At 48.5% G+C, this 27975-nt stretch overlaps 1 protein-coding gene and 1 long non-coding RNA gene across 3 annotated transcripts in view; one reads left to right on the forward strand and one right to left on the reverse strand.

Moving 5' to 3' along the window:
* Positions 1-27975, forward strand: part of TDRD9 (tudor domain containing 9) — a 111744-nt gene that overhangs the window by 14140 nt on the left and 69629 nt on the right. For both annotated transcript variants that reach the window (XM_070775833.1, XM_070775834.1), the window contains exons 2-7: positions 3630-3745; positions 11275-11372; positions 12833-13054; positions 13548-13670; positions 18168-18248; positions 21189-21353. In XM_070775833.1, coding sequence (XP_070631934.1) covers positions 3630-3745; positions 11275-11372; positions 12833-13054; positions 13548-13670; positions 18168-18248; positions 21189-21353 — 805 coding nt within the window. The remainder of the gene's footprint in view (positions 1-3629; positions 3746-11274; positions 11373-12832; positions 13055-13547; positions 13671-18167; positions 18249-21188; positions 21354-27975) is intronic.
* On the reverse strand, positions 4391-6063 carry LOC139178272 (uncharacterized). Its single transcript, XR_011562748.1, has 2 exons — positions 5767-6063; positions 4391-4645 (listed from the first exon to the last, which is right to left on the reverse strand). It is a non-coding gene; the product is annotated as an uncharacterized lncRNA (long non-coding RNA).

The following is a 27975-nucleotide window of genomic DNA, read 5'->3' on the forward strand; positions in this document are numbered from 1 at the left end:
AGCGTTTTAGGCTTAAAAAATAAGTACCCCCTGGGTGTAGTTGGTTTGGAGTTAATTAGCAGTTGGTGTGAGGTGGGGGGTCCCCAGGTTGGATAGCCATTATCCAAAGTCAGTGGTTGTCGCTTCTCCCAGTAGCGCTCCTGACGGCTCCTAGCGCAGTCCCTGTGGGCGTGCCCTGGGCGCTTGGAGTATCCTCATATCGTGGGCCCTGGGTCTTGTCACACCCTGTGGGGCTGCAGGTTCCACCCAGCCTCATGTGGGCAGCGATCCGAGGCCCATCGGGGCCTCCGAGCCTCGGCAGGGCTGTCCGGATCTGTCCTCAGTTCTCCAAGTCCGTGCTGGGCTGTCTGGGCTTGGTGCCGTGCGCCCAGCCCGGGTGAGCACAGCGGTTCCTAGGGGTTCCCGGGGGTCTGCAGCGTCCCAGGTGCTGTCCCGCCCAGGGCCTCCCTCTCCCGGTCCTCTGGCTGGAAGCCGGGGCTTTCTAGTCCTGTTCTGCCCAGCACTTCCTGCAGCAGCCTCTGCCCTCTAGGCCGAGCAGTGGATAGATTAAGAAAAAGGGCCGTGAGAGTTTGTGCTGCCGACAAGGGTCCATGTAGTCAAAGTGGTGGTTTTTCCTGTAGTCATGTATGGATGTGAGAGCTGGACCATAAAGAAAGCTGAGTGCCAAAGAATTGATTTCGAATTGTGGTTCTGGAGAAGACCTGAGAGTCCCTTGGACTGCAAACCAGTCCATCCTAAAGGAAATCAGTGCCCCTACACCTCTGCCTGTGCCAGGGCCCCCGTGCATTTTATAGTGTGGGGAGTTCAGGCCAGGGGCTGCCAGAGCTAAACACGATGCTCTGTGCCTGGTGAGCGCTCTGCATTCTCGTCTCTCCCTATTCTGCCCGGTACCGCTTACTGGTCAGCGTTCCGCAGCAGCTGCGGAGGCATTCTGCTGGGAGTCACAGCTCCCTTCTGTGCGGGTGCAGTGTGCTTACCCATCTAACTGGAAGCTGGAGCCTTGAACTAATTCTTTTTTATTTTATTTATTTTATTTTTTTAAATTTTATTTTATTTTTTAACTTTACAATATTGTATTGGTTTTGCCATATATCAAAATGAACTCATTCTTGACTCCTCGTCACTCAGTCGTGTCTGACTCTTTGTGACCCCATGGACTGTAGCTTGTCAGGCTCCTCTGTCCATGGGATTCTCCAGGCAAGAATACTGGAGTGGGTTGTCCTGCCCTCCTCCAGGGGATCTTCCCAACCCAGGTCTCCTGCATTGCAGGAGGATTGTTTACCATCTGAGCCACCAGGGAAGCTGGTTATTTTACATACGCCGTGTCTAATAATGACGGCATATTCTATGGGCTCCACTTTAACCGCTGCCCCTCTGGTCTGAGTGATGTCATCTCTAGCCTTGGTTATATGGTGCTCTGTTAGGTGGTCTCCCTGCTTTTCTGCTGTGTCTGAGCCCCCATCATTTCACCCCACTTTACCTGATCAGAGCCATCCTGTTAAAATAGGAGCCAGGTATTGTTATTTCTCTGTCTGAGTGCCAAACTCAACTCACTCAGAGAAAAGGCCAAAATCTTTAGGATTAGCCCCTGCCAGTCCCCTGGTTCTCCTCTGCCCGAATCCCTGGCTCTTCTGTACCTCTACCCCCACCAAACCAGGCTTTCTCTGCTGGAGCCACATGGGCCTCTTGCCCACCTTCCTGGCACTTTGGCCTCAGGGCTCCTGCTTTCCTGACTGCCTCCCTCAGAGAGCTGCCCAGCCTTCATTTCTGTCTGGTCTTTGCCTGAGTGTTCCCCCGTATATTTTATACCCACACACCCCCCACATTTTCTTTATCCATTCCTCTGTTGATGGTCATTTGGGTTGCTTCCATGTCTTCAGTTCAGTTCAGTCACTCAGTCATGTCTGACTCTTGGCAACCCCATGGACTGCAGCACACCAGGCTTCCCTGTTCATCACCAACTTCCGGAGCTTGCTCATGTTTTTCGACTCATGTCTGTTGAGTCGGTGATGCCAGCCAACCATCTCTTCCTCTGTCATCCCCATATCCTTTTGCCTTCAGTATTTCCCAGCATCAGGGTCTTCTCCAGTGAGTTGGCTCTTTACATCAGATGGCCAAAGTATTGGAGCTTCAGCTTCAGCATCAGTCCTTCCAATGAATATTCAGGACTGATTTCCTTTAGGATTGACTGGTTTGATCTCCTTGCAGTCCAAGGGACTCTCAAGAGTCTTCTCCAGCACCACAGTTCAAAAGCATCAATACTTTGACTCTCAGCCTTCTTTGTGGTCCAACTCTCACATCCATATGTGACTATTGGAAAAACCATAGCTTTGACTAGATGGACTTTTGTCAGTAAAGTAGTGTCTTGGTTATTGTAAATACTGGGGTGCGTGTATTTTTTCAAATTAGAGTTCTTTTCTGGGTATGTGCCCAGGAGTGGGATTGCAGGGTCATACAGTAACTCCTGTTTTTAAAGAAGCCTCAGACTGTTGTCCGCAGTGGCTGCACCGTTTTGCATTCCCACCGACAGGGTGGGAGGGGCCCTTCTCCCACGCCCTCCCGCGTTTATTGCACGTGGACTCGAGAAGGAAGTGATTTGGCTGCCAGGTCTTGGTTGTGGTGCGCAGGCTCAGTGGCCGTGGCGCTGAACTCGTGTGCCCTGCACTGGAAGGCAGAGTCTTAACCACTGTACTGCCAGAGCTCTCCCTATCATTGTAGACTTTTTGATGGTGGCCATTCTGACTGGCGTGAGGTGGCACTTACTGTTGTTTTGACTTGCATTTCTCTCATAATTACCAGTGTTGAGATCTTTTCATGTGCTTGTTGGCCATCTGGATGTTGTCTTTGGAGAAATGTTTATTCAGGTCTTTTGCCCTTTTTTTTTACTGTTTTTTTTTTTTTAATTGAGCTGTGTGAGCTGTTTGTATAGTTTGGCAATTAAGCCCTTGTTGGTTGAATTATTTGCAAATATTTTCTCGCATTCTATAAGCTGTCTTTTCTTGGTTTCATCTCCTTTGCAAAAGCTTGCAAGTTTGATTAGGTCCCATTTGTTTATTTTTGCTTTTATTTCTGTTGCCTTGGGAGACTGACCTAAGAAAACATTGCTATGCTATGTCAGAGAATGTTTTGCCTTTGTTCTCTCTGAACCTGTAGTCTTGACTGCCTTTAGTTCAAAAGGATCCTCATGCAAAAGTGAGCTGCGGAGGCTCGTTCTGACACCCTGAGCCTCCATGCGCGTCCCTGCACATGCTCCCTGTCTGCAGCGCAGCACTGCTCTCGGGGAGGCACGGAGGGCGTTGCAACAGATACTGGTAGATTGCCCTGCAGAGGAAGTGGCTGTGTCCGTTTACTGCCCTCTCCTCAGGATCTGAGACCATTTGTTTTTTTGGCCAATTTGAAGGATGAAAAAACTTTCTCATTGCTTTAATTTGCATCTCTTTGGTGACTGAGAATTTGATTGTATTTTCATTTGTTTATTGATGCTTTGCAATTTTTCTTGTAGGGCTTAATGTAAAAGTTATTTATTCAAGAATTCTCCTAGCATATGGACATTTCTTAGCTTTTTATAAACAGTATGGTTTTTATAGGCCTTTTGTAAACAGTATAGTAACTTTTAATATTCTTTGCAGGCTCCTGGGTGAAAAGAGCGCAGATACGGAGTATATTGACAAATACAGACAACTTGAAGCACAAGAATTTTATCTGTATTTCCTTGATCACTTAATCAGCGGGTCAGATAAAACAGGTATCTTTAAATATCATAGAATATGTGTGAGTTGTTCACAACATTAAGTTCTTAAACGTCTTTAAAAATGTAGTATTATTTTGATCAATGAAGAATCCATGTTGCTTGTTAATTCAGGATTTTTAGGGGAGTGAGTGTATGATAGATTTAAATTGCCAGTGTGTCATAGGTTGTAAGTTGCTCATTTTTTTCTCTTTTAAGTGTAGTGTCTAAAATAGTCTGCCTTTTGGAAGACTACTGATGGTCCCTTACGTTACTGTTAATTTGAAATACTTGAAATTGTTATTAAAGTTATTATATGGAGAAGGAAATGGCAACCCACTCCAGTCTTCTTGTCTGGGAAATCCCATGGACAGAGGAGCCAAGTAGTGTGATGTAGGAGCCAGGCTCCTCTGTCCATGAGGACACAAAAGAGTTAGACACAACCGAGTGACCAAACAGCAACAACAACAATAACTGTGTGAGTTTGTGAATATACTATAACCAGTCATCCACTTTAAAAAGCCGGGTTTTATAGTATATAAAACATACCTTGATGAAAATTCAGTTGGAAACAACAGGTATGCAAAGAAGCAGGAAAATATATCCTTGATTAAGAGAAGAATCAATCAATCAATCAAAATTCACCCAGAACTGACACAGGTGTTCATATTAGCAGATAAAAACATTTATTGATACGTAGTTTTTATAACTACATTTCATATGTTAAAAAAGTTAAATAGAGAGACCTGAAAGATTTTTTTAAAGACCCAAATTAAACTTCTAGAGATGGAAGCTCTTGCATATGAGATAAAAAGAACTCTGGAGACATCTGTGTTAGTCCAGTGGTTAAGACTCCTTGCTTCCACTGCAGGGGGCATGGGTTTGATCCCCGGTCAGGGAACTGAGATCCTACATGTCCTGCAGCAAAAAAAAAAAAAAAAAAAAAAGCGATAGATTAGATTTTGCAAAAGAAACAATGAACTAGAAGGCATAGCAATAGAAACTATGAAACGCTGGGCTGGAAGAAGCGCAAGCTGGAATCAAGATTGTTGGGAGAAATATCAATAACCTCAGATATGCAGATAACACCACCCTTATGGCAGAAAGTGGAGAGGAACTAAAAAGCCTCTTGATGAAAGTGAAAGAGGAGAGTGAAAAAGTTGGCTTAAAGCTCAACATTCAGAAAACGAACATCATGGCATCCGGTCCCATCACTTCATGGCAAATAGATGAGGAAACAGTGGAAACAGTGTCAGACTTTATTTTTTTGGGCTCCAAAGTCACTGCAGATTGGTGATTGCAGCCATGAAATTAAAAGACGCTTACTCCTTGGAAGGAAAGTTATGACCAACCTAGACAGCGTATTAAAAAGTACCCAGCAAAAATATTTTTCAAAAATGAAAGTAAAAGAGTATTTCAGATGCATGAAAGATAAACGAATTTATCTACTCACATGTAGAAATTTAATGATGTTCATTAGCCTATAAATGTGAGTTTTCTGTTTTATTTTTAAAAATCATCTGTATCATTAAACAGTTAAAAAATTATTATAGTTTTAAGAATAACTGTATTAAAACAAAATTTTAAAGAATACATAAATATGTAAAAACAAAATTTTAAAGAATACATAAATGTGTAAAATAAAAGACAGAAGTCCTTTTTAATCTCTCCTCCTCCCATGGGTGCAGCTGTTCAGAGTTTACATTAAGCTCGTCACTTCCTGTGAGAGTGCACTCTTTTTCTCTGTGGGTTTTCTTGTTAGCATTAGGCCTGATTCATATGGTAGAAGTAAGTTTTTATTCTTTTGCTTTGCAAACGCTTATCCCTCACAAGCTTCCTACCGGCCAGCCAGGAAGTTCTACACCCTTCCCTTCTGCCCTGTGTGCTCACGCTCTGATGTAGAGATAGAAGCTGGGATTCGAGTAATGTTTTCCTTTTCAGCCTTTTTGAAAATTTCAGCATACAGCCCGTATATAAAAGTATATCAGTCCTTTTAACGGTCTTCACTTGGACTTCTTGATAATATAAAATACTGATACCTTTCATCAATTCTGAAACAGTCTGAGCTGTTATCTCGGAGACCCCCACCCTCATTTAGCTTGCATTTTTCAGTTTTCAGTCACCCAGCTGTCTGCTGGTCACTTTCTCCTTGTTGGTCTTTCTCCTGAGGCAGAAGCAGCTGTGAGTTCTTTGTTTCCGTCTCTGTGTCCCAGTCTGGTTAGAGACTTTGCCCTGGTGTTTTCTTCTCTCTCACCAAACTTTTGGATTTTTAAAGATGGTGTTTGTATATTTAATCTGGTATCTTTAGTTGTCCTGAGGGGGAATATTTGTCTGAACAATGCAGTACCTTATTACCAGAAGTGATCGTTCAAAGTGATCGTGTGTGTCCTTTGATCTGATGTTTACTTGTGCTAAGAAAAGTACAACACCGTACGTGTAAGAACAGTCAGTGCGTCATTCCTTATGTAAGGGACGCCTTTCGAATCTCTTCAGTGTCAATGAACAGAAGACTGGCGATTTTTAAAATATTTATTTATTTTTTTAATTGAAGGATAATTGCTTTACAGAATTTTGTTATGAATCAGCCGTAGGTGAGGACTGGTGATTTGACCTGTGTAAGGGAGTTTGCAGATGTTGCTAGAAGCCCGCCACTTACTTACTGTGGACAGACGGCCGTCGTTGCCGTCTCATGGGGAGGTGTGTTAGTTTTAAGATGGTGCTTGGTACCAGGGCCCTTCCCGTTGCCCCTGCGTACTCAGCGCCCGGCACGCACCTGCTGGCCCCTGCGCGGAAGCCACTAGACTGCAGAGGGATGCCTGCGAGTCCCAGTGTCTGCTCTTGGAACTTTTGATTTGGGTTCATATTTGAAACTATTTGCAATCTCTGTCCGTGGCACCTTTAATATATTTGGAAATTTTCACTAGGGAGTCATACAGCTTTGGCTGCACTTGGAAGATTCACTCCAAGACCAGTGTTTATCAAGATGTGAGCCAGGGACGGTGGGGAGCAGTGAGAGCAGAAGTTGAAAAGGCCTGGCCTCTGCTCTTAGAGAGGCCATCATGTGACCACACAGTTACACGAAGCGGGGCTTTAGAGGTGAATGCTCTGGAACGTAGCTCTCTGCGGACCTGGGACAAGGACTGTAACTTGAGCTGGGGTTCAGGAAAGTCATAATCGGGACTGGAGCTGAAGGATGAGTAGAAGTTTTAGAAGTTACCTAGGCAGCGTGGGGATCGGGGAGAGGGGAATGTGTGCCAAGGGCTGTAACGGGGGAGAGTCTGAGGCTCCAGCCTTGGGAGCGTGCAAGGCACTCATTCGTGTCTGACTCTTTGTGCCCTGTGGACTGTACAGTCCGTGGAGTTCTCCAGGTCAGAAGACTGGAGTGGGTAGCCTTTCCCTTCTCCAGGGGATCTTCCCAACTCAGGGATTGAACCCAGGCCTCCCGCATTGCAGGTGGAGTCTGTACCAGATGAGCCACCAGGGAAGCCACCAGCCCTGGGCGAGGGCCGGCATTGCTGGGTGTGGGGGCCTGGGTGGGGGCAGCGGGGGACTGAGTCACAGCCCTCCCGAGAGGCCCACACCTTCATCTTCAGAGCGGTGGTGCCTGCGCTGCGTCCCTGGTAGAAGGAGCTTTGCAGCTCTGATGACGTTAAGGAGCTTGAGGTGGGGGTGCTGCCGGGTGGGCCCGGTGTAAGCACAGGGCTCTTCCCAGAGTCAGTAGTGGATGTGATGGCAGGCGCCGTGGGCTGCATGATTCGAGTAAGGGGCAGGGAGCCAGGGGACGCAGGCCCTCCGGAAGCTGAAAAGGTGTGGGGACGGTTCTCCCCAGAGCCTGCAGAAGGAGCCAGCCAGACTGCTGTGGGCCTCAGATGCTCAGAGCTGTGGGAGAGGCAAGGTGTGCAGTGTGAGCGCGAGGCTCAGGGTCCTTGTCGCAGGAGCCGGGAAGCTGAGCGCGCTCATGGGGGAGATGCAGCTGCTGGCGGGGGCCAGCCTGGGGCGGAGAATTCTGGTCCTAGTGCTCAGAGCAGCGGTGGGCTGAAGGTTCTAGGTTTATTCTGGGTGAGTCTGAGGGGAGGAGTGTCAAGTGAGGAGTGTTTTGAGGAGACTGCTCTGCTCATACTGGAGGGACTGGATCGGAGGGGCCGGTGTGGACCTGAGAAGTCCAGGCAGCACTGGCTGGTGATGGTGGGGAGCGGGGTGCTGGTCCGGGGCCAGCCGGGCGGGACTCGGGGCATGGGGACGGGGATGTGGCGAGTGGCAGGGCTCACGCTCTGGCTTCTGAAGTGTGGTAGTGCCCATGAGGGCAGAGAGGCGGTTCTCTCGAGTGTGTGTGTGTGTGTGCGCGTGTGTGCGCGCGCCTGCGTGCACGGCGCACACACAGCACACAGCAGCTTCTATCCCTGTTCTGTCTGTCTGCATTAAAACCGTAAGATGGCACCAGTACCCCTGACTCTGGTCCGGCACCAGGGTTTCAGAGTGAGCGTTTTGTCATGTCCAGATACAGAGTCCTTTGGCTTTTGGTGTGGTGTGGGTGGTATTTCATCTATGTAACTCTTCTTAAAAATTATTTCTAAGTGGAAATCCAAGAACGCACATTCACTAAATTTCTATGAGTAACATTAGAATTATTTTGCATAATTAAAGGTAAATCATTTTTTCAAAGTTGACATTTAATAGCATTTCTGAGCAGCCCGCTTCCAGACTGTGGGCCCTGCCGGGTTTCTGCTGTTTTCACACAGCAGTTTTGAACTCGTCCTGGGCTGTGTCTGTAGTTGTGACGAAAGGCCATAGCACGGCCTCCCTCTTGTTCCGTGACATTTCTGTTGGTGATTTCCATCCCTCTCAGAACTTTTCTTCTGGGTTTAAAAGAATGGCCTTTATGGAGTTCCTAATAACTGAAGAAGGAAACAGTCAAATTAAGTTTAATTTTGTGTTTGGAATACCAGCCCTTACTTGGAGAAAGTGCTGTGTGGTTATTTTGAAGATTTAATTTCATGGTTAAATCAGTAGTGTAGTGATTAAGCTTCTTTTCTACAGTGTACAGCGTGTAATAGATTTTTTGATAAAATCCTCATGCCTATTGTATACTATTTGGAGCCCTGAACTGCTGAATTTTGGGGTTAGATTTTAGATTTGGCTGTTGCGAAAATAACGGGGTGACTTGGTAAAGAGAAACTAGCAATTTTCATGGTTTCCTGTTTTTTCCAGTTCAAGTGAAATGCTTTAATGTTAATTACCTAGAATAAAGAGAAAACAGGAAAATAAAAACAGCGAATTTTGAGGGCAGTGTGTCCTGCATCACTTTTGAGGGAAGGCTTGGCTGTGCGCAGTTGCCGCCTCGCCCTGGCTGGCCGTGTCCTTTCTCCGAGCGCTGCTCGCGGTGATGGCCTGGGCCCCGCCTCTGGCTGGGCTGCGCATGCGCAGATGCCCGAGGTGCGCAGCCGGGACCTCTCTTGGTTCCCGGTCCTCTCTCGGGCGGTGGACGCGGAGGCTGGACTCGACTCGTGCTGGGTCGGCTCCAGCCAGTGACCTGAAAACGTCAGCCCGTGTTTCGTGTTAAACAGAGGAAGGGCTGCGGTTTAGACAGTACAGTTAGGCCTTTCGGGATTTTTTCCTGTAGCATTTCCGTCTTCAAGTAGCAGCCTTCAAAATGCGTGTCATCAAGGAGTGTGAGTCACGTTAGTGTGGTTAACGTGGTGGCTCGTTCAGCGGCTCCGGGAGCCACGGCTCCAGTCTCTGAGCAAGAAGCACGGCTGCCAGCCTTTGGTCCCTCTGGAGAGCCCGTGTCGCATCATGGCCCTGGCAGGCCCGGGCGCTCACGGTGTCCCTCCCTCTGTGACCACGTCCCTACGCCGTCTTTCGGGGCTCCCTCGGCTGTGGAGCCTCAGCCCTTCCGTTTGTGCTGGAAAGGCCGATTTTTGATGGATAAGCCTGCTGGCCCCAAGAGAGGGAAGGGCCAGATGTTTTCCCTATTTAGGCTTGCATTATCTCAGTTCTTCATTTGTAGAGCGGTCTGGGTACCCAGCCATCATTTTTAGAATTCCAAATAATTTAATAAAATGTTGGAACCATTTATAAATTAGGAACTGTTCACACACTGAATTTTGCACAGTGTTTTGAAGATAAAGTGGTTAATTTAAGGGCTTTTTAGCCAAGTGCTTCTAGAAGGGGTGAGATTGGGCGGAAGTGCACCAGTGGAAGTATGGGACAGCGGCACAGACTGTGACTTGTAAAAGCTGCGAGGGGGAAGGGGAGGAGAGAGGGATGAGAGTGGCCAGGAAGCGTAGGCTTCTGAGAGCAGTGTCAGCAGTGAGGTGTCTAGATGATCAGAAAGCTGTCTGGGGCAGGACTTGGAGAACAGCCTCCTGAAGTCAGTGCCCGGCTTCCTGGGAGGAAAGAGGAGCTGGCTCCTGTGCTCTTCAGGTTCGGAACAAGTTGATGGTTCAACTGCAGGAAAATAGCCATGTTGTAATTATATAGCTAGGCCAGTTTTGAAACTGAGGGTATGTGTAGGAGAACATGTAGGAGAGCAAAAGAGAGGCAGGGACACGTGTGTGTCGGGCAGGAACAGCGGCGGCCGGGCAGAGGGAGAGACGGGGCAGAGCAGCACAGGGCTGGGAGGAGCAGGAGGGAAGGACCCAGGAGGGCCAGCCCCATGCTGAGGCTGGGAGAGACAGGGACACTCCAGAGTTTACTTTGGAAATAAAATTATTTCCCAATAAAAGTTTGTATGCTGAGACTTTTGATGATTGTTAATTTGTCAAGAATTTGTGGCATTGCCGGAGAGGAGTGTGTATATTTACAAGAGAACATTCACTGGGCTTCCCTGGTGGCTCAGGGATAAAGAATCCACCTGCCATGCAGTAGACCCCGGTTCCATCCCTGGGTCGAGAAGATCCCCTGGAGGAGGGCATGGCAGCCCACTCCAATATTCTTGCCTGGAGAATCCCCAGGACAGAGGAGCCTGTCAGGCTACAGTCCATGGGATCCCAAAGAGTCAGACACGACTGAGCAGCTAACACTTTTATTCACTCGTAGGACTGGGCAGAGCTCCCCTGGTGAGCCTTTGTCAGAGCAAAGACGGTCCCCGGCCCCTCTCAGGACCCCTGCTCACAGGGTGGTGTGTGGCTGTCTACTGCCGATTTGTTCCAGTAGCGAGGAGTGAACACTTAACAAACTGATGTGACTTTTCAAATCAGAGTTAGTTCTTTCAGCTAGTCATTTTTGTGGTGTTTGCAAGTGATGAGCTTGGCGCTCTGAGGCCTCTTGTCTTAGAGGTGGCACTAGCCTACAGCACCGATGGCTGCGATGGACGGGGGGTGGCGCTCTGCTCCTGTGCGTTGCTAGTGGTGGGCGCTCCAGTAGCGCCCCCTCCATCGTTGCTGATGACCCTGCTCGCAGTGTTGGCCGGTGAATGCGTGTTTGTGTGTGTGTGCAGCTTGCTCTGTATATGCTGTATATATAGACTAGATAAACATGGGGTTGTTTATCTTGCCTTTTTTCACAGAAGAAATACCATTGTATCTGTTTGTTTTGTCTGAATCCAGGTCCAAGGCCACCTTTAGCTAAATCCAGCCATGTGATGCGCATCCCAGAGACAGCCTATAAATATCCTGAGTTGCCGATAAGCCGGTGTAAGGAAGAGGTAACGTTGTTTTTCTCATGATGTAGTTTTGGTGTTTGCATGCCAGCGACCCAGCCCTTGGTTTCTAGTCTGAAAGTGACGAGGGGCCGGGTGGGCACCGGGAGGAGGCTCTGTGCAGTGACCGCGCAGAGGGCCTTCCTCCCGCCGTGTGTCACTCGTTCAGCTTCCCCCGAGCTCACCTTTTCCTGTTTAATCCTTCGTCCCGTCTCCCCTGCTCTGAAGTAGATGTGAGTGGACACCTGTGGGCCCAGGGAGCTGCTGCCTTCAAGTCCCACTGCCCAGACCTTTTTGAAAGCGGATACTGCCTGCCCCTGGCCACAGCCGCCTCTAGCATTCCACTGGGGTTCCTTTACACACTGGCTGTTTGTGTTGCCTGGTTATTGATCGGTCCTTGATATATCATTTTATGAACAATGCCAGGCAATACAGCAGGAAGATGATTGCATTTTTAATTAGTTACGTGTTACTAGACCTGGTTGGGCTTCCCAGGTGGCGCTAGTGGTAAAGAATCTGGCTGCCAATGCAGGAGATGTAAGAAACTGGGCCTGGAGCATCCCCTGGAGGACGGCCTGGCAGCACACTGCACTATTCTTGCCCGGAGAATCCCATGGACAGAGGAGCCTGGCTGGCTACAGTCTGTGGGGTCGCAAAGAGTCAAACACAACTGAAGTGACTTAGCAGGGCATAAACCTGGTTAAAAGTAGGTGTATTGAAATCGTAATTAACTGTACTAATGGAAGAAATGGTTACAGATGACAGTAAACTGTAAATGTTCTAAATTCAGTTTTGCTTTGTCTTAGATTGAATCATGCAACTTGTGTAGAGTTTATATGCTTTATTAATTTTAAGAGGCCAACGTTAAAATTAATCTGCATCCCCTGACCATTTTGATGACTCGAGTGATAACCGAATGGTGTTTTGGGTGGGGTGGGAGGGGTGGTAGCTGGGTCAGCGCTGGAGCCTTGCACATACAGTCTGTGGAGCAGTGGGGGTTACTTGTTTTCAAGTGTGTCTGAAGAATTTCAAGTGAGAACTGAGGGTACATTTGTTGTGTGTAACAACAGCTGTGTTTTCATGTTTCTCAGTAGAATTAGATGGAGGCTCATCACACAATTTAAAAATAATAGAAATTTAGACTTAACAAGAGCTCTAGAAATTCAGTTTGGTGTTTTCATTTTTATGGATGAAGAAGCTGAGACCCAGGGGGCAGTGAACTTGGCCTGGATTTCTGTAGCCATTCGCTCCTGCTCACAGTGGTCAGTCAGATCAAGTGCAGTAACCACTAGTAACCTGTGTCCCTTTTGTGAGGTTTAGGTGGTTAGGTTAAGGATTTAACTTGTAAGGGTGAAGAGAAAAGAAATCCTGAAAGTCTTCTGAGGTTAAGCTTTCGGTTCATAGGTAACACTTTGCATCATTGTTAAATCTGTGGCAGTTTTGAAGGAACTCTTGTACCATTCCAGGTCATCTCTTTGATCGAAAGCAATTCCGTGGTGATCATACACGGCGCCACGGGCAGTGGCAAGAGCACCCAGCTCCCACAGTACGTCCTCGACCATTACCTGCAGCGCTCCGCCTACTGCAACATCGTGGTCACCCAGCCGCGCAAGATCGGGGCCAGCAGCATCGCCCGCTGGATCAGCAGAGAGCGCGGCTGGGTTTTGGGTGGATTGGTGGGCTACCAGGTGAGTGTCTCTCCTTGTTCATTTCGTCTTTGATAGGATGTGATTTATTTTCTGCTGGGAGAGAAGATGCAATCAGTTGCTTATGGAGCAGAATTATGGCATAATTTCGAAAATAGTGAAAATCAGAAGTTCTTGAAAATAGCTTAACTTCTTTCTCAGTTGAACAGAAAAGAAGTGAGAATTCTCAGACTCATGGCTTTTATAATTTTATCTTTAATTATATCTTTATGTTGAAGAGGTCTTCATATATAGTCATCTCAACATCAAAATGATATGGGCAGTATGACTAGATAAGCCAGTCTCTCCCCTCATCACCAAAGAAGGAGAAGGAAAATCAATTTGAGAATTTGTTAGTTTGTTATATTTTTTGCATTATATGATAATTTTTTGTTCCCTTTCTTACCTTCATTATGAAATTAACATTGCTTTCTTTGTAGTTAAATGTAAATCATTTAAATAGAAAATTCTCTTTTTTTTCCTTCCCCAATTGTAGGTAGGGTTGGAAAAAATAGCGACAGAAGACACCAAGTTAATTTATATGACAACGGGAGTCCTGCTCCAGAAGATAGTGAGTGCCAAGAGCTTGGTGGAGTTCACACACGTCTTCATTGATGAAGTAAGTGCTCTGCTCTTACGCTGTGTTTTCATTTGATGAGAGAACACAGTACAAGTTACTTATAAAGTGTCAGAAAGTTCTTTGAGTCTATATCGGCTTATTCTACTCATGCAAGTTGATTGGCTCTTTTTATCCTTTGCTCTTACTTCCAAAACATGGGTGAGGAGGTTGAGGAGAATGCAGAGATTCCTTGTTTAGACCAGGGGTTGGCAGACTGCAGCCCTCACGCCAAATTTGGCCCATTTCTGTAAATAAAGTTTTGTTGGCACACAGTTTCGCTGCGTTTATGAGTGCTGTGAGGCTACTGCAGAAGAGATGGGTAGTTGGGACGGGGCCATTTGTTCCGTGAAGCTGGACATATTTGCCCTCTGGCCTTTTACAGGGAACGCCTGCTGACCCTGGTTTGGAGTATTAGCCACATCAGACAATTAAAAGAACTTTACTTGTCTGTAGGTGTTTTCAGCACCTTACAGATACTTTCCATCTAATAAAACAAGAACAATAAGAACAATAAAAACATCTTTTAAGAAAATGAATAGATATTAACCTATTCACTTTTCTAAAAAAAAAAATCCCTAATAATGTACTGTGAACCCTTTTTTTGTGCCAATCTTAGCTGTCTCAACTTTTCTCCGTAAGGATAGAATATTTTAATTTGATTTGACTTTATTCTGTCTTCTTTTAGCTGTGCCATGGGGCTTGTGGGGAATCTTAGTTCCCCAACCAGGGGTAGAACCTGTGCCCTCTCTACTGTGTGTTGAGTCCTATCCACTGGACCTCCAGGGGATTCCCAATTTTGTTTAAATGTTAAACTAGGGTTTTTTGAGGTGAAGTGATGTTGTGTTCAAACAGTTGTGCCACAAGCTCTGGAAGTAACTCTCCCTAGACTCTGGAGTTTTAAACCTCAGCAGTAGTTATGCCTCGAGAAGCTTCACTGGTTTCTTGAGGCCTTGGAAACAGCAGATAAGTGGGATCTGTGGGAGGCCGTGAGGTGGCGCTGGAGCGCCTGACAGAGGCTGGAGTGAGGGCCTCTGCGCGGCCCTCTCGGGCAGGTCTCCCCACTCTCCTGGTGCGTGTGTGATCAGCATGGAACCGAAACGTGCTGTCAGCGGGAATCATGAGTAAATAGTCTATAACAGGAATAGAGAAGGGTGCTCTTTGAGCCAAACTGATGCCGATTGCCCGGGAGACCCAGATTCATGAGACACTTGAGTTGTGTTCTGGGCTACAAGGTGGGGGCCTGGAAAGGCAAAGACAGAAACGTAACGCAAGCTGCTGTCAAGAGTTAGGATCGGAGCCGGGGAGAAGGAAGGGTGCTAGGGGGTTGCTTGGGGTTGGACGGCTGCAGAGCTAGCGGAGGCCTGAGGCCGTGGCGTTGCTGCTGGCAGACAGCGTCTGAGAGAGCGGGTGGAGGCCGGGAGTCCGGTACAGTCAGGGACATGCGGATCCTCGGGGCTCCAGGGCCAGTCTGGACTCGTGTCCGCAGTGGGCACCCTGCTCCACCCTGGATGACTGAACTGCAGTTACTCCGTTTTGACTTTGAAATGCATCCTCTTTGTTAGTGGACAAAGAAGATACACAAAGCTTGTGTGCCGGGTCACAACACACGGCTGCTCTAATTAGTGTGAAGTCCAAGCCGTGTCATGTATAAGCCAGAGTGACTTCCCACCCCGCAGCGTGTGAGAATTTCTTCCATTGGTACTGCAGGTAAAGCTGAGTGGGTGCGTTTCCCAGGTCGTGTCCGCCTGCCTGTTTGGCAGCACTCGCGGGTATTTGGGACAGGGACATGCGGGGCATCTGTTGTTCTTTGCACTACAGTGGGATGTGCAGTGTGGTTCATATGTTCTTCACGACTTTTGGCAGTTTTGAGTGTCTTTAGGTGGTGATGAAATCAAACTTAGGCGGTGTGCCCAAAGGTGGTGTCAGTATGATAAAGTTCACAGGAGTCGCCGTTAGTCACTGAGCCTTTCACTCAGGCCTCCAGGTGGCATGGCAAGGCTCACCCTGGGTAACCTACTCCAGAGTCTCTGCTGCTCACGCTTCTGTTTATCTCTGTGGATCCAGCATCTTTCTGACTGTGTAAGGAGGTGTTTCTGCACACGCACACCTGAATGATGTGGGCAAGCCTGTGTGCACTGTGGTATTGGCTTCATTCTCTCCTGAAGCTGCGTGATGGTAGCTGAACACATCAGCTGCACTCTGCGGGAACTTGCCCCCACGGGAGCGTCTTGTCACTTGGCACTGTGGTAACTTTGCTTAAAGAATGAACAGATTTGGATAGGCCTGAGGTTTTATGTTTACAAAGAATATTGTTTGTGCTGTGTGGGGTGATGTGAAGGCAGCCAGGCGGCTGGAGATGGAATGCTGCCTCTGTTCAGTGCGTCCGACTCTGCAGCTCCATCGACTGCGGCACGCCAGGCTTCCCTGTCCTTCAGCACCTCCCAGAGTTGGCTCAAACTCATGTCCATTGAGTCGATGATGCCATCCAACCATCTCATCCTGTTAACCCCTTCTTCTGCCTTCAGTCTTTGCCAGCATCAGGGTCTTTTCCAGTGAGTTGGCTCTTTGCATTAGGTGGCCAAAGTATTGGAGCTTCAGCATCAGTCCTTCCAGTGAATATTCAGGGTTGATTTCCTCTATGATTGACTGGTTTGCTCTGCTTGCAGTCCAAGGGACTCCCAAGAGTCTTCTCCAGCACCATAGTTAGAAGGCATCGATTCTTTGGCACTCAGCCTTTAAGGTCCCACTCTCATATCTGTACATGACTACTGGAAAAACCATAGCTTTGACTAGATGGACCTTGTTGGCAAAGTGATGTCTCTGCTTTTTAATGCTCTGTCTAGGTTTGTCCTAGCTTTTCTTCCAAGGACCAAGCATCTTTGGATTTCATGGCTTCAGTCACCATCTGCAGTGATTTTGGAGCCCAAGAAAATAAGGTCTGTCACTGTTCCATTTTTCCTGATCTATTAGCCATGACGTGATGGGACTGGATGTCATGATCTTCATTTTTTGAATGTTGAGTGTTAAGCAAGCTTTTTCACTCTCCTCTTTCACCATCATCAAGAGGTTGTTTAGTTTTCCTTTCTGCCATAAGGGTGGTATCATTTGCATATCTGAAGTTATTGATATTTCTCCTGGCAATCTTGATTCAAGCTTGTGCTTCATCCAGTCCGGCATTTCACGTAATGTACTCTGCATATAAGTTAAATAAGCAGGGAATGGAATGGTCATGTCCTTAACTTCTTAGCTCTGGAAAGAGAATAAACTCACTTCAGGTGAATCATTCATTCAGTAAACATCTGTAGAGTACCTGCCTCATTAGGTGCTGAGGTCATAAAGTTGGAGAAGCTGTAGTTTCTGCTCTCAACCTCTCTGCTGGGGGGACAGATGTCTGCTGAGGTGTTGGGGTTGGCGAGAGGACCCTGGGGACCCTGGGGTGGAGGGCCAAGTGGGTCCTCGGGCTGGAGGGGCAGCCTGGCCTCCAGCAGCGGGAGAAGCGATTGTGTGAAGTCTGAGCTGTGGCGGCTCGTCAGGATGGCGTGGGGGCCGGGGGCCTCGGAACTGAGGAGGGCCCCCTTGGGGCTCTTCACTGAGCCTTTGTTTTTGCTTCTCAAGTCCAAGGCAGCATGTTCGTGTTGAGGCGCTGCTCTCAACACTGAGTTTGGTGAGAGAACGAGAGTTAGGTTGCTAAGGTGTCCGGCCAGAGAAGCAGTAGTGGGGTCTCTCGCCCTGCGGAGAAGGGGCCTCCCTCTTTGAAACTCAGGAGCTTGTCTCCGCGTCGGCAGAGACATGGCCCAGGGAGGAATCCCCTGTGCCCTGTGCCCGGGGCAGCCTGGCTCAGTCTGAGATGCCCCATACGTGACTCAGCCCTTGGCATTAGCTGGTGGGGGTAGGCACGGCTAGGGTGGGCAGTCCCCGGGGTGGGGGCATTCGGCTGGAAGGCTGCTGTCTGAGCGGGGCTGCGCGGGGCAGTTTCCCCTGGGGCCCCGAAGCCCCATGTCCCAGACGCTCCTGCAAGGCTCCCTGCTGCCCTCTGCTCCTCCCCAGCCCTGCCCTGCCTGCTCCTGCCAAGCCAGCTCTTCCCAGGCCTCCTGTCAATTCCCGCCCTGCCGGGCAGGCGGCCTGCTGCCCCGCACACCTGCTCCGGTCGCAGTGCAGATGGGCCCGGGGCAAGGGCCGTGGGCTGGGGGCGGCCACGGGAGGCTGCTCTGTGTTGTGTCGGGGACTGGGGGCGCTGTTGGCATTGAGTGGGCGGGGCTGAGAATGCTAGACGTGCTCCTGCCCGGATGCCAGTTGGGCCCTACCGGGAACCCTGGGGATGGAGGGGAGACAGTGACCCACATGCCTCTTCTGCACGTCCTGGTTTAGGGGCTGAGTGGCGACGTCCATCGCGGAGCCTTGACCCCGGCCCTGGGCGCGGCGGTGAGCCCCTTACCCCCGGTCACTCCGCACTGACGGGTGCCTCCCCCCGTGGGGGCCTCCCTTCTTATTTTGTAGGTACACGAGCGAACTGAAGAAATGGATTTCCTGTTGCTAGTTGTCCGCAAACTTTTAAGAACAAATTCACGTTTTGTGAAGGTAAAGTTGATTTCGTGAGTAACTGAAATATTCAGGGTTAAGATTTATCATGCAGTTTTGTTCAGTAGAAACGGTTGAAAGCAGTGACTCTTAAAATCATTGTCTCTGTAGTCCTCCAGATCTTGCTAGGAAGCTGGCCAGAGGACCTTCTCTTAGGATCAGACTGTGGAAGAGTTTTTGGTTGTTAGGTTGCATTAAATTGTAAAATATTCTCCAGGCTGCAGAAAATAATGAAATGCTGGGTGTTAGAGCACAACTTTGGGCTGAATGAAAACCAGAGCTGGAGGGAATGTGACTCTGTCACCTCCGTTCTGTAAGCAGCACTGAGTCGCACTGAGGTTAGTGGTCATGTGCCTTGCTTCTATAGGAGACTTGTGTTAGAAGCTAACCAAAAGTCTGTGGGAATGGCCAACGTTATTTACATTTTATCTGAACAGGAAGAATGAGGACATGAACTTGACCAGAGTAGCAGAGGGTTTATAATTACTACGCAGTCTAGACACAGGTCAGCCCAGCTCTGCTATGCAGGAGTCTCCCGGAGCGGTGGTGGCTGGTGCAGTCATTCACCATGGGAAGGGCTGTGGGAGGACTTGCTGTCTCTGGAAAGCGGGTGCCCGCTAGACCATATGGTACCTTGTCTGCACGTGTTCCATCTCTCGGCTTAGGGAGACTTTCCTCCCTCCCCACCTTCCAGGGTGGGGACGTCAGCCTTGGGAGGGTCACAGTCTCACCTGGTGGGCGCCGAGGAAGTAGAACCCAAGGTTTGCAGGAGGCTGACTTAGTGCCTAAGAGGCTTCCCTGATATCTCAGCTGATAAAGAATCCGCCTGCAATGCAGGAGACCCTGGTTCGATTCCTGGGTCTGGAAGATCCCCTGGAGAAGGGAAAGGCTACCCACTCCAGTATTCTGGCCTGGAGAATCCCATGGACTTTGCAAAGAGTCAGACACGACTGAGAGGCTCTCACTTTCCCTGCTTAAGAGGACCTTCGAAAGATGGAGAGAATCAGCAGAACCAGACCTTTCTCGACAGTCGCTTTTTAGTATAATTTGTTTATCTGTTTACGTTTGGCTGCGCTGGGCCTCCGTGCTGTGTGGCCTTTGTCTAGTTGCCACGAGAAGGGGCTGCTCTCCAGCTGCGGCGTGCGGGCCTCTCCCTGTGGTGGCCTCTCTTGTGGGGGAGCGTGGCTCTGGGGTGCTCAGGCTTCAGTGGTTGCAGTTCTGGGCTCTGGAGCACAGGCTCAGTAGTTGGGCCCACAGGCTTAGTGGCTCCACGGCATGTGGGGTCTTCCTGGATCGGGGGTTGAACCCCATGTCTCCTGCATTGGCAGGTGGGTTCTTCATGACGGAGCCACCAGGGAAACCCGTGATTGTCGTTTTAAGACTAATTTTTTACTGTAAGATAATAACTTGATTACAGTTTTTTGTTTTTTTTTTGTTTTTTTTTACTTTTTAAGAGCTAAGAGTGTTGGTGAATTTTTAAAAATCTACCACACTGTTGAAAATGGTGCTCCGGAGTTTGGTATTGGTCACACGCGCAGTGGGAAGCGGCTTGTCAGTGTCAGTGTTGTCGTGATTTATTAAGAAATATATGAAGCGTATGCTTTCTGAATATAGAGCCTTGTAACAGTGTATGTAGTTGGGCTAAGAAACTAGAAGGCAAGTTCTGTATGGCTTTGTAGTAAGTGTTTTGAAACTCTCGAAACTTCCTCCCTTACTCCTTTTTAAAAAGAGAGCTGCCGTGGGGCCTTAGATGCAGGAGGAGCCTGGGCAGATGGGCCTTCCGGGCCCGCTTCCGCCCCGCACCCAGCTCTCCAGAGGGCCCCGGCTTTGTGCCGTCCCCCGCCTGCAGACCCTGTTGTCGCCGCTGGCTGCCCAGACTCAGCCCGGGCCCCCCGGACAAGCAGGTGTCAGGGCAGGCTGCTGAGCAGACGTCTGTGGGGATGAGCGGAGAGCCGCGGGGAGGGTGCAGGGCCGGGAGGCGGGGGCGGCCTGGGCCAGCCGTGGCTGTGAGCAGTGCCCATTCGCGCTCAGGCAGACAGAAGCCCTGAAGCGCCCCAGCTTGGCGGCTCCGGCAGACGCGTTAGTCCTCTGCTGGGACAGGTGTGCCCTGGGGGCCACTCAGAGCACCCACAGTGCCTCACAGAGCCTGGCTTCTGAGTGAGCTTGGTCAGTGGGGTTTTGACCTTTTGTATCTGACATTAGAGGGGAAATACAGACTTTCTGTCTGCCCAGTAAATGTATTAATAATGTCTGTGTAAAGTTTTTATTTTTCTGCAAAGACTTAGACTTCAGAAATACGGTCAGCAGACAGCTGTGTCTGCCTCCCGCTTAGCATTTTGGAGCCTGGCGGATGGTGGAGACCCTGCATGGTGCTGCTGCCGTCTCCAGGGCACAGCTGGCGGGCTGCGCATGCTGCTTCTGGCATTCATGGCTGAGTTCTTCAGGATATCATCCCAGATTTGCTTTCTGGCAAAACTGAAACCTGCAGGGAGTCCCCGAGCCTCTGCCATCCCACTCGGTTGGGACTGGTTGCTGGGCGCCTCCCGTTTCTCCGCTTAGGGTCAAGGTTTCCTGGCTCCCCTGTCCTCTTCCCCTTTGCTGCTCTGCTCCCTCAGCTTTCTGGAACACACCGTCTAGAGCTTGTTCTGTCCTGAACTAGTTCTCTGATGCAAAGTGTCCTTTTAGGTAAATAGTTGTAATTGAGCTTGATTGGAGAAGTGTAGTTTCTCACTTGATAAAGTAATTGAAGAGAAATTGTAAAAGTTGACATCTCTGAGCATTCTTAGATTGTAAGAATTTGTATTACGCTGGAGATCGAGTCAGAGTATTCAATTAAAGCTTTGAGAATTCCTGGAAGAAGAGAAGCCTGGCCTTCTAGCGAGCCTCCCGGTCGCCACCGCCGTCGGTGTCACTCTGTCCTCTCAACGGTCTCTCCTCTAGGTTGTCCTCATGTCAGCCACCATCAACTGCAGAGAGTTTGCAGATTACTTTGCTGTTCCCGTTCAGAACAAGATGAGCCCAGCTTACGTTTTTGAAGTGGAAGGAAAGCCCTTCTCAATTGAGGAGTATTATCTTAACGATTTGGAGCATGTTCATCACAGCAGGGTATGTTGGAACGCGTTGTTTCTTTTACAGGGAATGTACTTTTGTATTTGATCACATCTGCATTCATTAGCTACAATTGCAAACCTCTATTGGAGCTTAAAATTGGAGCAGGGCAATGGTGTGGAATGGGCCTGGAGAAGAATAAGAGGAAGGAAACGCCTGGGTTTGTTGTCATAAACTGTGAGCATAATAAAGCCTCACATTGTATATCCTGGTGAAAATTATTCAGACTTGTTTTACACTTCGTTGAAGAATAAAATGTAGGAGTTTGATTCACTGCAAAGCTGTAGATTCAGCTGGGGGTGGGTGGTAACTTTATTTCAGTTAAAGTTTCTAGTGTAAGTTGTACTGCTGTAAACTAAACGAAGACCGCCTTGTGGGGACTGAGCACGGTAACCCGTTCCTGTGAGAAGCCGCAGGCGTGGTGCGCTTGTCCTCGCGTGGGCTATACATTCTTAGGGTCGGAAGACCGGCAAGTATTTGCAGGTACGAAGCAGCTCCTTCCTCCTCCCGTCTTCTGTCTGCCAGCTCCCCTGCCAACAGGAGGACACAGCTGTCAGCAGTTCCTCTGGATCCTTCCATTACATTTTTGTGCCTACAGAAGCAAGTATGGGTGCATTGTTTCTCTTTTTTATAGAATTTTATCGTTTTTCTTTTTATAGATTTCACTCCATGTGCATCTTGCTGTTTTTCACTTAACTTTGCACATTTTTTACATTATCATTGTATGATTTCTTCATTCCCTTTTTAGAGCTGTATAACATTCTTTTATGTGAATATAAATATTTGTTTTATTTACTGACGTGTAGTTGACTTGCAGTATTGTAAAGAAATCCTGGCCTGTAACATACACTTTCACACGTGCAGAGGTGTGTGTGTTGAATGCAAACACTACACGTGTGTGTGTGTGTGTTTATATTTTTTCCATCGTAGTTTGTTCCGGGACATCGCATGCAGTTCCCTCTGCTCCACAGGGGGGCCTTGTGCTTAACTTGGTGTGTGGGAGTTTGTGTCTGCTAATCCCAAACTCCTAATTTACCCCCCACTCATTTCCCTCTTTGGTAACCATAAATCTGTCTTCTGTGTCTGTGAGTCGGTTTCTGGCTTGTAAATAAGTCCATTTACGTCATGTTTGAGATTCCTGTAAGTGATGTCACGATGCGTGTCTTTCTCTTTGGGACTTACTTTGCTTAGTGTGATCATCTCTGGGTTCATCCGTGTTGCTGAAAGTGACGCCATCTGCTTCTTCTCTGTGCCCGAGTGGCAGTCCCTCGTGTGCGCGCCCCGCCTTCTCCGCCGCTTCATCCGCTGGTGGACGCGCAGGAGCCTGCGTGTCTTGGCTACTGTGAGCAGTGCTGCTGTGAACATTGAGGTGCATTTATTAAAGATTATCTTCATTTAAGTACTTTCCGGTGTTTCTGATCTTTTCTTATGAAAAACAGTGCCAAAGAGAACATCTTTGCACATCTGAACGCGTGTCTTGTACACCAGGCTTTCTTGGCCTCGGCACGGTGACACTTTGGGCAGGTAATTCTGTCTGGTGAGAGCTGTCCGCTGCTTTGCAGGATGTCTGCTGGCCTTGACCCGCTAGGCGCAGGTGGGCCCACCAGGGCTCTTCCCACCCCCACCCCTTTGTGAGGACCCACACACCCCTGGGGTCGGGGTGAAGCACTGCTTCTGAGGAGCCCTGTGTGGGATGAGCCCTCCTGCAGCGCAAGTTCCTGGGAGTGGCTCACAGGACGTGTGTGCATTTGGAATTTTGATGGATGCTGCCAAGTCGCTCTCTAGAGGAATTTGACTTCTATTAAAAGCATCTGTAATGTTAAAGTAAGCAGTCTCTACTACAGTGAGTTGGCAGACTACGCTTCATCTACTGTTAGAAGATGTACTTTGTCAAATCTGATTATGTCAAAGGGAGGCCAGTGATGACCATTAGAATGTAGCACTTCTTTTTTCTTCCAACTTTTAAAACAACAGTATTTCAAAACAGAAAAGTTGAAAGAATTCTGTAGTGAGCACCTGTGTATCCATTACGTAGAGTGTACAGATAACATTTGCTTTGTACCACTTCAAAAAAAACCCTGAACCTGTCAGAACAAACAGCTGACACGGTGGATCACTGTGAGCCAAACTTGACTTGTTTGGAGTTCACTCGTTTTCCCAATGCTCTCTTTCTCTCCAGGATCCCACGTTGGGTTTATGTAGCTGTCATGTCTCCTTGGGCTCCGCTGGGCTGTGGCAGCTTCTCAGGCTCCTCTTGTTTTTGATGACCTTGACGGTTGTAGGAGTAGCGGCCAGGGGTCGGACAGCAGGCCCCACTGCTGGAGGCTTTCAGGTGCTTTTCCCATCAGACTGGGGCTTCACTGTGAGCCTCGGGGCAGAGGGCCGCTGGGAGCAGTGCGGTGCTCTCACACGGCGACCAGGGCGCGGCTCATCCCTGCTGAGGGGACCCGGACCTCCTGGCCGAGGACGTCTTCCCGGCTGCTCCCCGTAACTCCTCTCCCCTCCTTTCCTTCGTCCTCTTTCTTTTCCCGAGTGAGTGTGTGTGTGCATGCACACTAGGTTTGCTTTTGTGTGTCACACCCAAACCCAGGTAGAACAGAGTGGGGGACATTCTCCCCTCTCCTTACTGGTCTGTGGTTGGACACGAGTCTCTTAAAGCAGCCCGTATTCAGGATGGAGGGAAAATGCCCATGTTTATAATGTTGGAGCACCGCGCCTTGTCTGACCCGTTCTGGAATACGAGTAGACAAGCTTTACACTCTCTTCTGCTGACCACAATCTCACTAGCTCCTGTCGATTCCTCCTGGTCGTGCTGAGGAGGGGTCAGGCCTGGACCCAGGTGTGAGCCCCGGCGGGCTGCTGGGTCGTGCTCCTTTGGGAGGACGCCGGGCCCGGCTGTGTTTACATTTCCCGGTCACTGTCAGTTACTCTTTCAGTGAATGGACACGCAAGGCATAGCTCTGGATTAATTTTTACGTGCTTCATGTAGCTTCTCCCCTAACCCTTGGACTCAGAGGACCCGTGTTAACATGGTCTTCTCACCGAGATGCCCGGTGCTGTCGTGGTCCCTCGCTGTGCAGTCTACGCGAGACCCTCCCGGGGGGGCAGCCTCTTCTCCGAGTGTCAGTCCCATCCCTTCCCACCTCCTCGGGGCCTCAGCGTATCCACGGCCCTGCTCCCCACCCCTTTCCCAGCGTCTTGTCCACATTTAAAGAGCCCTGAGTCTCTCACCTGAGAAACCCCTGATTCGGTGCCCTGCTGCTCACAGCTTTCGCCAGACCCAACTCGCATTGCTTGCTTGGCACCATGCCTGATTCGCCTGCATCTCTAGCGACCGCCTAGCGAGGTCCGGGGCACTCGGGCCTGCATCGCCTGCCCCCCTCTGATTCTTGATGCTGCTGGCACCACATATCTGGAAATGGACCCTTCCCGTGGCCCGTGAAGCCCTCCTGGTTGTTCTGTTACTAACTTTGTGGTTCCCTCCAGGGTCTTTTGAAGAGTCTTTCTCATGCTTGATTTTCAGCTTGTTTTAATTGCCAAGACTGCTTACAACCCTGCCCCAGGAAGTTCACGAATGTAACCGTGCCCTGAGACGAGCTGTGGCCACCGTGCCCTGCACCTGGGCCAGAAGCAGAGTGGGTCCCACTCCCTGGGCCTGCCCGTGGGTTCCTTCTGGAGGACGCCCACCGCCCGGGAGCACAGCTTAGTCCATTGAGGGGATTTGGGAGGAGGGTGTTTCTTGTTGTTCAATCGCTCAGTCATGTCTGACTCTTTGTGACCCCAAGGACTGTGGCACGCTGGGCTTCCCTGTTCTTCACCCTCTCCCGAGCTTCCTCACTCTCACGTTCATTGAGTCAGTGATGCCATCCAACCATCTCATCCTCTGTCGTCCCCTTCTCCTCCCACCTTCAATCTTTCCCAGCATCAGGGTCTTTTCCAGTGAGTCAGCTCTTGCATCAGGTTGCCAAACTATTGGAGTTTCACCATCAGTTCTTCTAGTGAATATTCAGGACTGATTTCCTTTAGGATGGACGGGTTGGATCTCCTTGCAGTCCAAGGGACTCTCAAGAGTCTTCTCCAACATCACAGTTCAAAAGCATCAATTCTTTGGCATTCAGTTTTCTTTATGGCCAAACTCTCACGTCCATACATGACTCCTGGAAAAACCGTAGCTTTGATTATACAGACCTTTGTCGGCAAAGTAATGTCTCTGCTTTTTAATACGCTGTGTAAGTTGGTCATAGCTTTTCTTCCAAGGATCAAGCGTCTTTTAATTTCATGGCTGCAGTTACCATCAGCAGTGATTCTGGAGCCCAGGAAAATAAAGACTGTCCCTGTTTCCACATCTATTTGCCATGAAGTGATGAGACCAGATGCCATGATCTTCATTTTTTGAATGTTGAGTTTTAAGCCAGCTTTTTCACTCTCCTCTTTTACCTTTGTCAAGAGACTCTTTAGTTCCTCTTTGCTTTCTGCCGTAAGGGTGGTGTCATCTGCATATCTGAGGTTATTGATATTTCTCCCTGCAGTCTTGATTCCAGCTTGTGTGTCTTCCAGCTCAGCGTTTGTCATGATGTACTCTGCAAAGAAGTTAAATAAGCAGGGTGACAGTATACAGCCTTGACGTGCTCCCTTCCCAATTTGGAACCCGTTCGTTGTTCCATGTCCAGTTCTGACTGTTGCTTCTTGACCTGCAGACAGGTTCCTCAGGAGGCAGGTCAGGTGGTATCATGTTCCCATCTCTTGAAGAATTTTCCACAATTTGTTGTGATTGACACAGTCAAAGGCTTTAGTGTAGTCGATGAAGCAGAATTAGATATTTTCCTGGAATTCTCCTGTTTTTTCTGTGATCCAGCAGATGTTGGCAGTTTGATCTCTGGTTCCTCTGCCTTTTCTAAATCCAGCTTGAACATTTGTAAGTTCTCAGTTCACGTATTGTTGAAGCCTCACTTGAAGAATTTTGAGCATTACTTTGCTAGCGTGTGAGATGAGTGCAATTGTGTGACAGTTTGAACATTCTTTGGCAATGCCTTTCTTTGGGATTGGAATGAAAACTGACCTTTTCCAGTCCTGTGTCCACCCGCCGGGTTTTCCAAATTTGGCATATTGAGTGCAGCACTTTCGCAGCATCAGCTTTTAGGATTTGAAGTGGCTCAGCTGGAATTCCATCCCCTCCACTACCTTTGTTCCTGGTGATACTTCCTAAGGCCCGCTTGCCTTCACACTCCTGAACGTCTGGCTCTAGGAGAATGACCACACCATAGTGGTTATCTGGGTTGTGAAGATCTTTTTTGTTCAGTTCTTCTGTGTATTCTTGCCACCTCTTCTTAATGTCTTCTGCTTCTGTTAGGTCCATACCATTTCTGTCCTTTATTGTGCCCATCTTTGCATGAAATGTTCCCTTGATGTCTCTGATTTTCTTGAGGAGACTTCTAGTCTTTCCCATTCTATTGTTTTCCTCTGTTTCTTTGCATTGTCACTTAGGAAGGCTTTCTTATCTCTCCTTGCTATTCTTTGGAACTCTGCATTCAGATGGGTACATCTTTCCTTTTCTCCTTTGCCTTTGGCTTCTCTTCTTTTCTCAGCTGTTTGTAAGGCCTCCTCAGACAGCCATTGTGCCTTTTAGCATTTCTTTTTCTTGGGGATGGTTTTGATCAACACCTCCTGTACAATATTACAAACCTTTTCCCATAATTCTTCAGGCAGTCTGTCTATCAGATCTGATCCCTTGAATCTATTTATCATGTACACTGTATAATCGTAAGGGATTTGATTTAGGTCATATCTGAATGGTCTAGTGGTTTTCCCTACTTTCTTCAATTTAAGTCTGAATTTGGCAATAAGGAGTCCATGATCTATGTAGATGACACCACCCTTACGGAAGAAAGTGAAGAAGAACTAAAGAGCCTCTTGATGAAAGTGAAAGAGGAGAGTGAAAAAGTTGGCTTAAAGCTCAACATTCAGAAAACTAAGATCATGGCATCTGGTCCCATCACTTCATGGCAAATAGATGGGGAAACAGTGGAAACAGTGGCTGACTTTATTTTGGGGGGCTCCAAAATCACTGTAAATGGTGATCACAGCCATGAAATTAAAAGACGCTTACTCCTTGGAAGGAAAGTTATGACCAACCTAGACAGCATATTAAAAAGCAGAGACATTACTTTGCCAAGAAAGGTCCGTCTAGTCAAGGCTATGGTTTTTCCAGTGGTCATGTATGGATGTGAGAGTTGGACTATAAAGAAAGCTGAGCGCTGAAGAATTGATGCTTTTGAACTGTTGTGTTCGAGAAGACTCTTGAGAGTCCCTTGGACTGCAAGGAGATCCAACCAGTCCATCCTAGAGGAGATTAGTCCTGGGTGTTCATTGGAAGGACTGATGTTGAAGCTGAAACTCCAATACTTTGGCCACCTGATGTGAAGAGCTGACTCATTTGAATAAGACCCTGATGCTGGAAAAGATTGAAGGCAGGAGGAGAAGGGGACAACAGAGGATGAGATGGTTGAATGGCATCACTGACTTGATGGACATGGGTTTGGGTGGACTCTGGGAGTTGGTGATGGACAGGGAGGCCTGGCGTGCTGTGGTTCATTGGGGTCGCAAAGAGTCGGACACAACT

Source organism: Bos indicus, chromosome 21 (genome assembly GCF_029378745.1).
Source record: "Bos indicus isolate NIAB-ARS_2022 breed Sahiwal x Tharparkar chromosome 21, NIAB-ARS_B.indTharparkar_mat_pri_1.0, whole genome shotgun sequence".
Lineage (NCBI taxonomy): Eukaryota > Metazoa > Chordata > Mammalia > Artiodactyla > Bovidae > Bos > Bos indicus.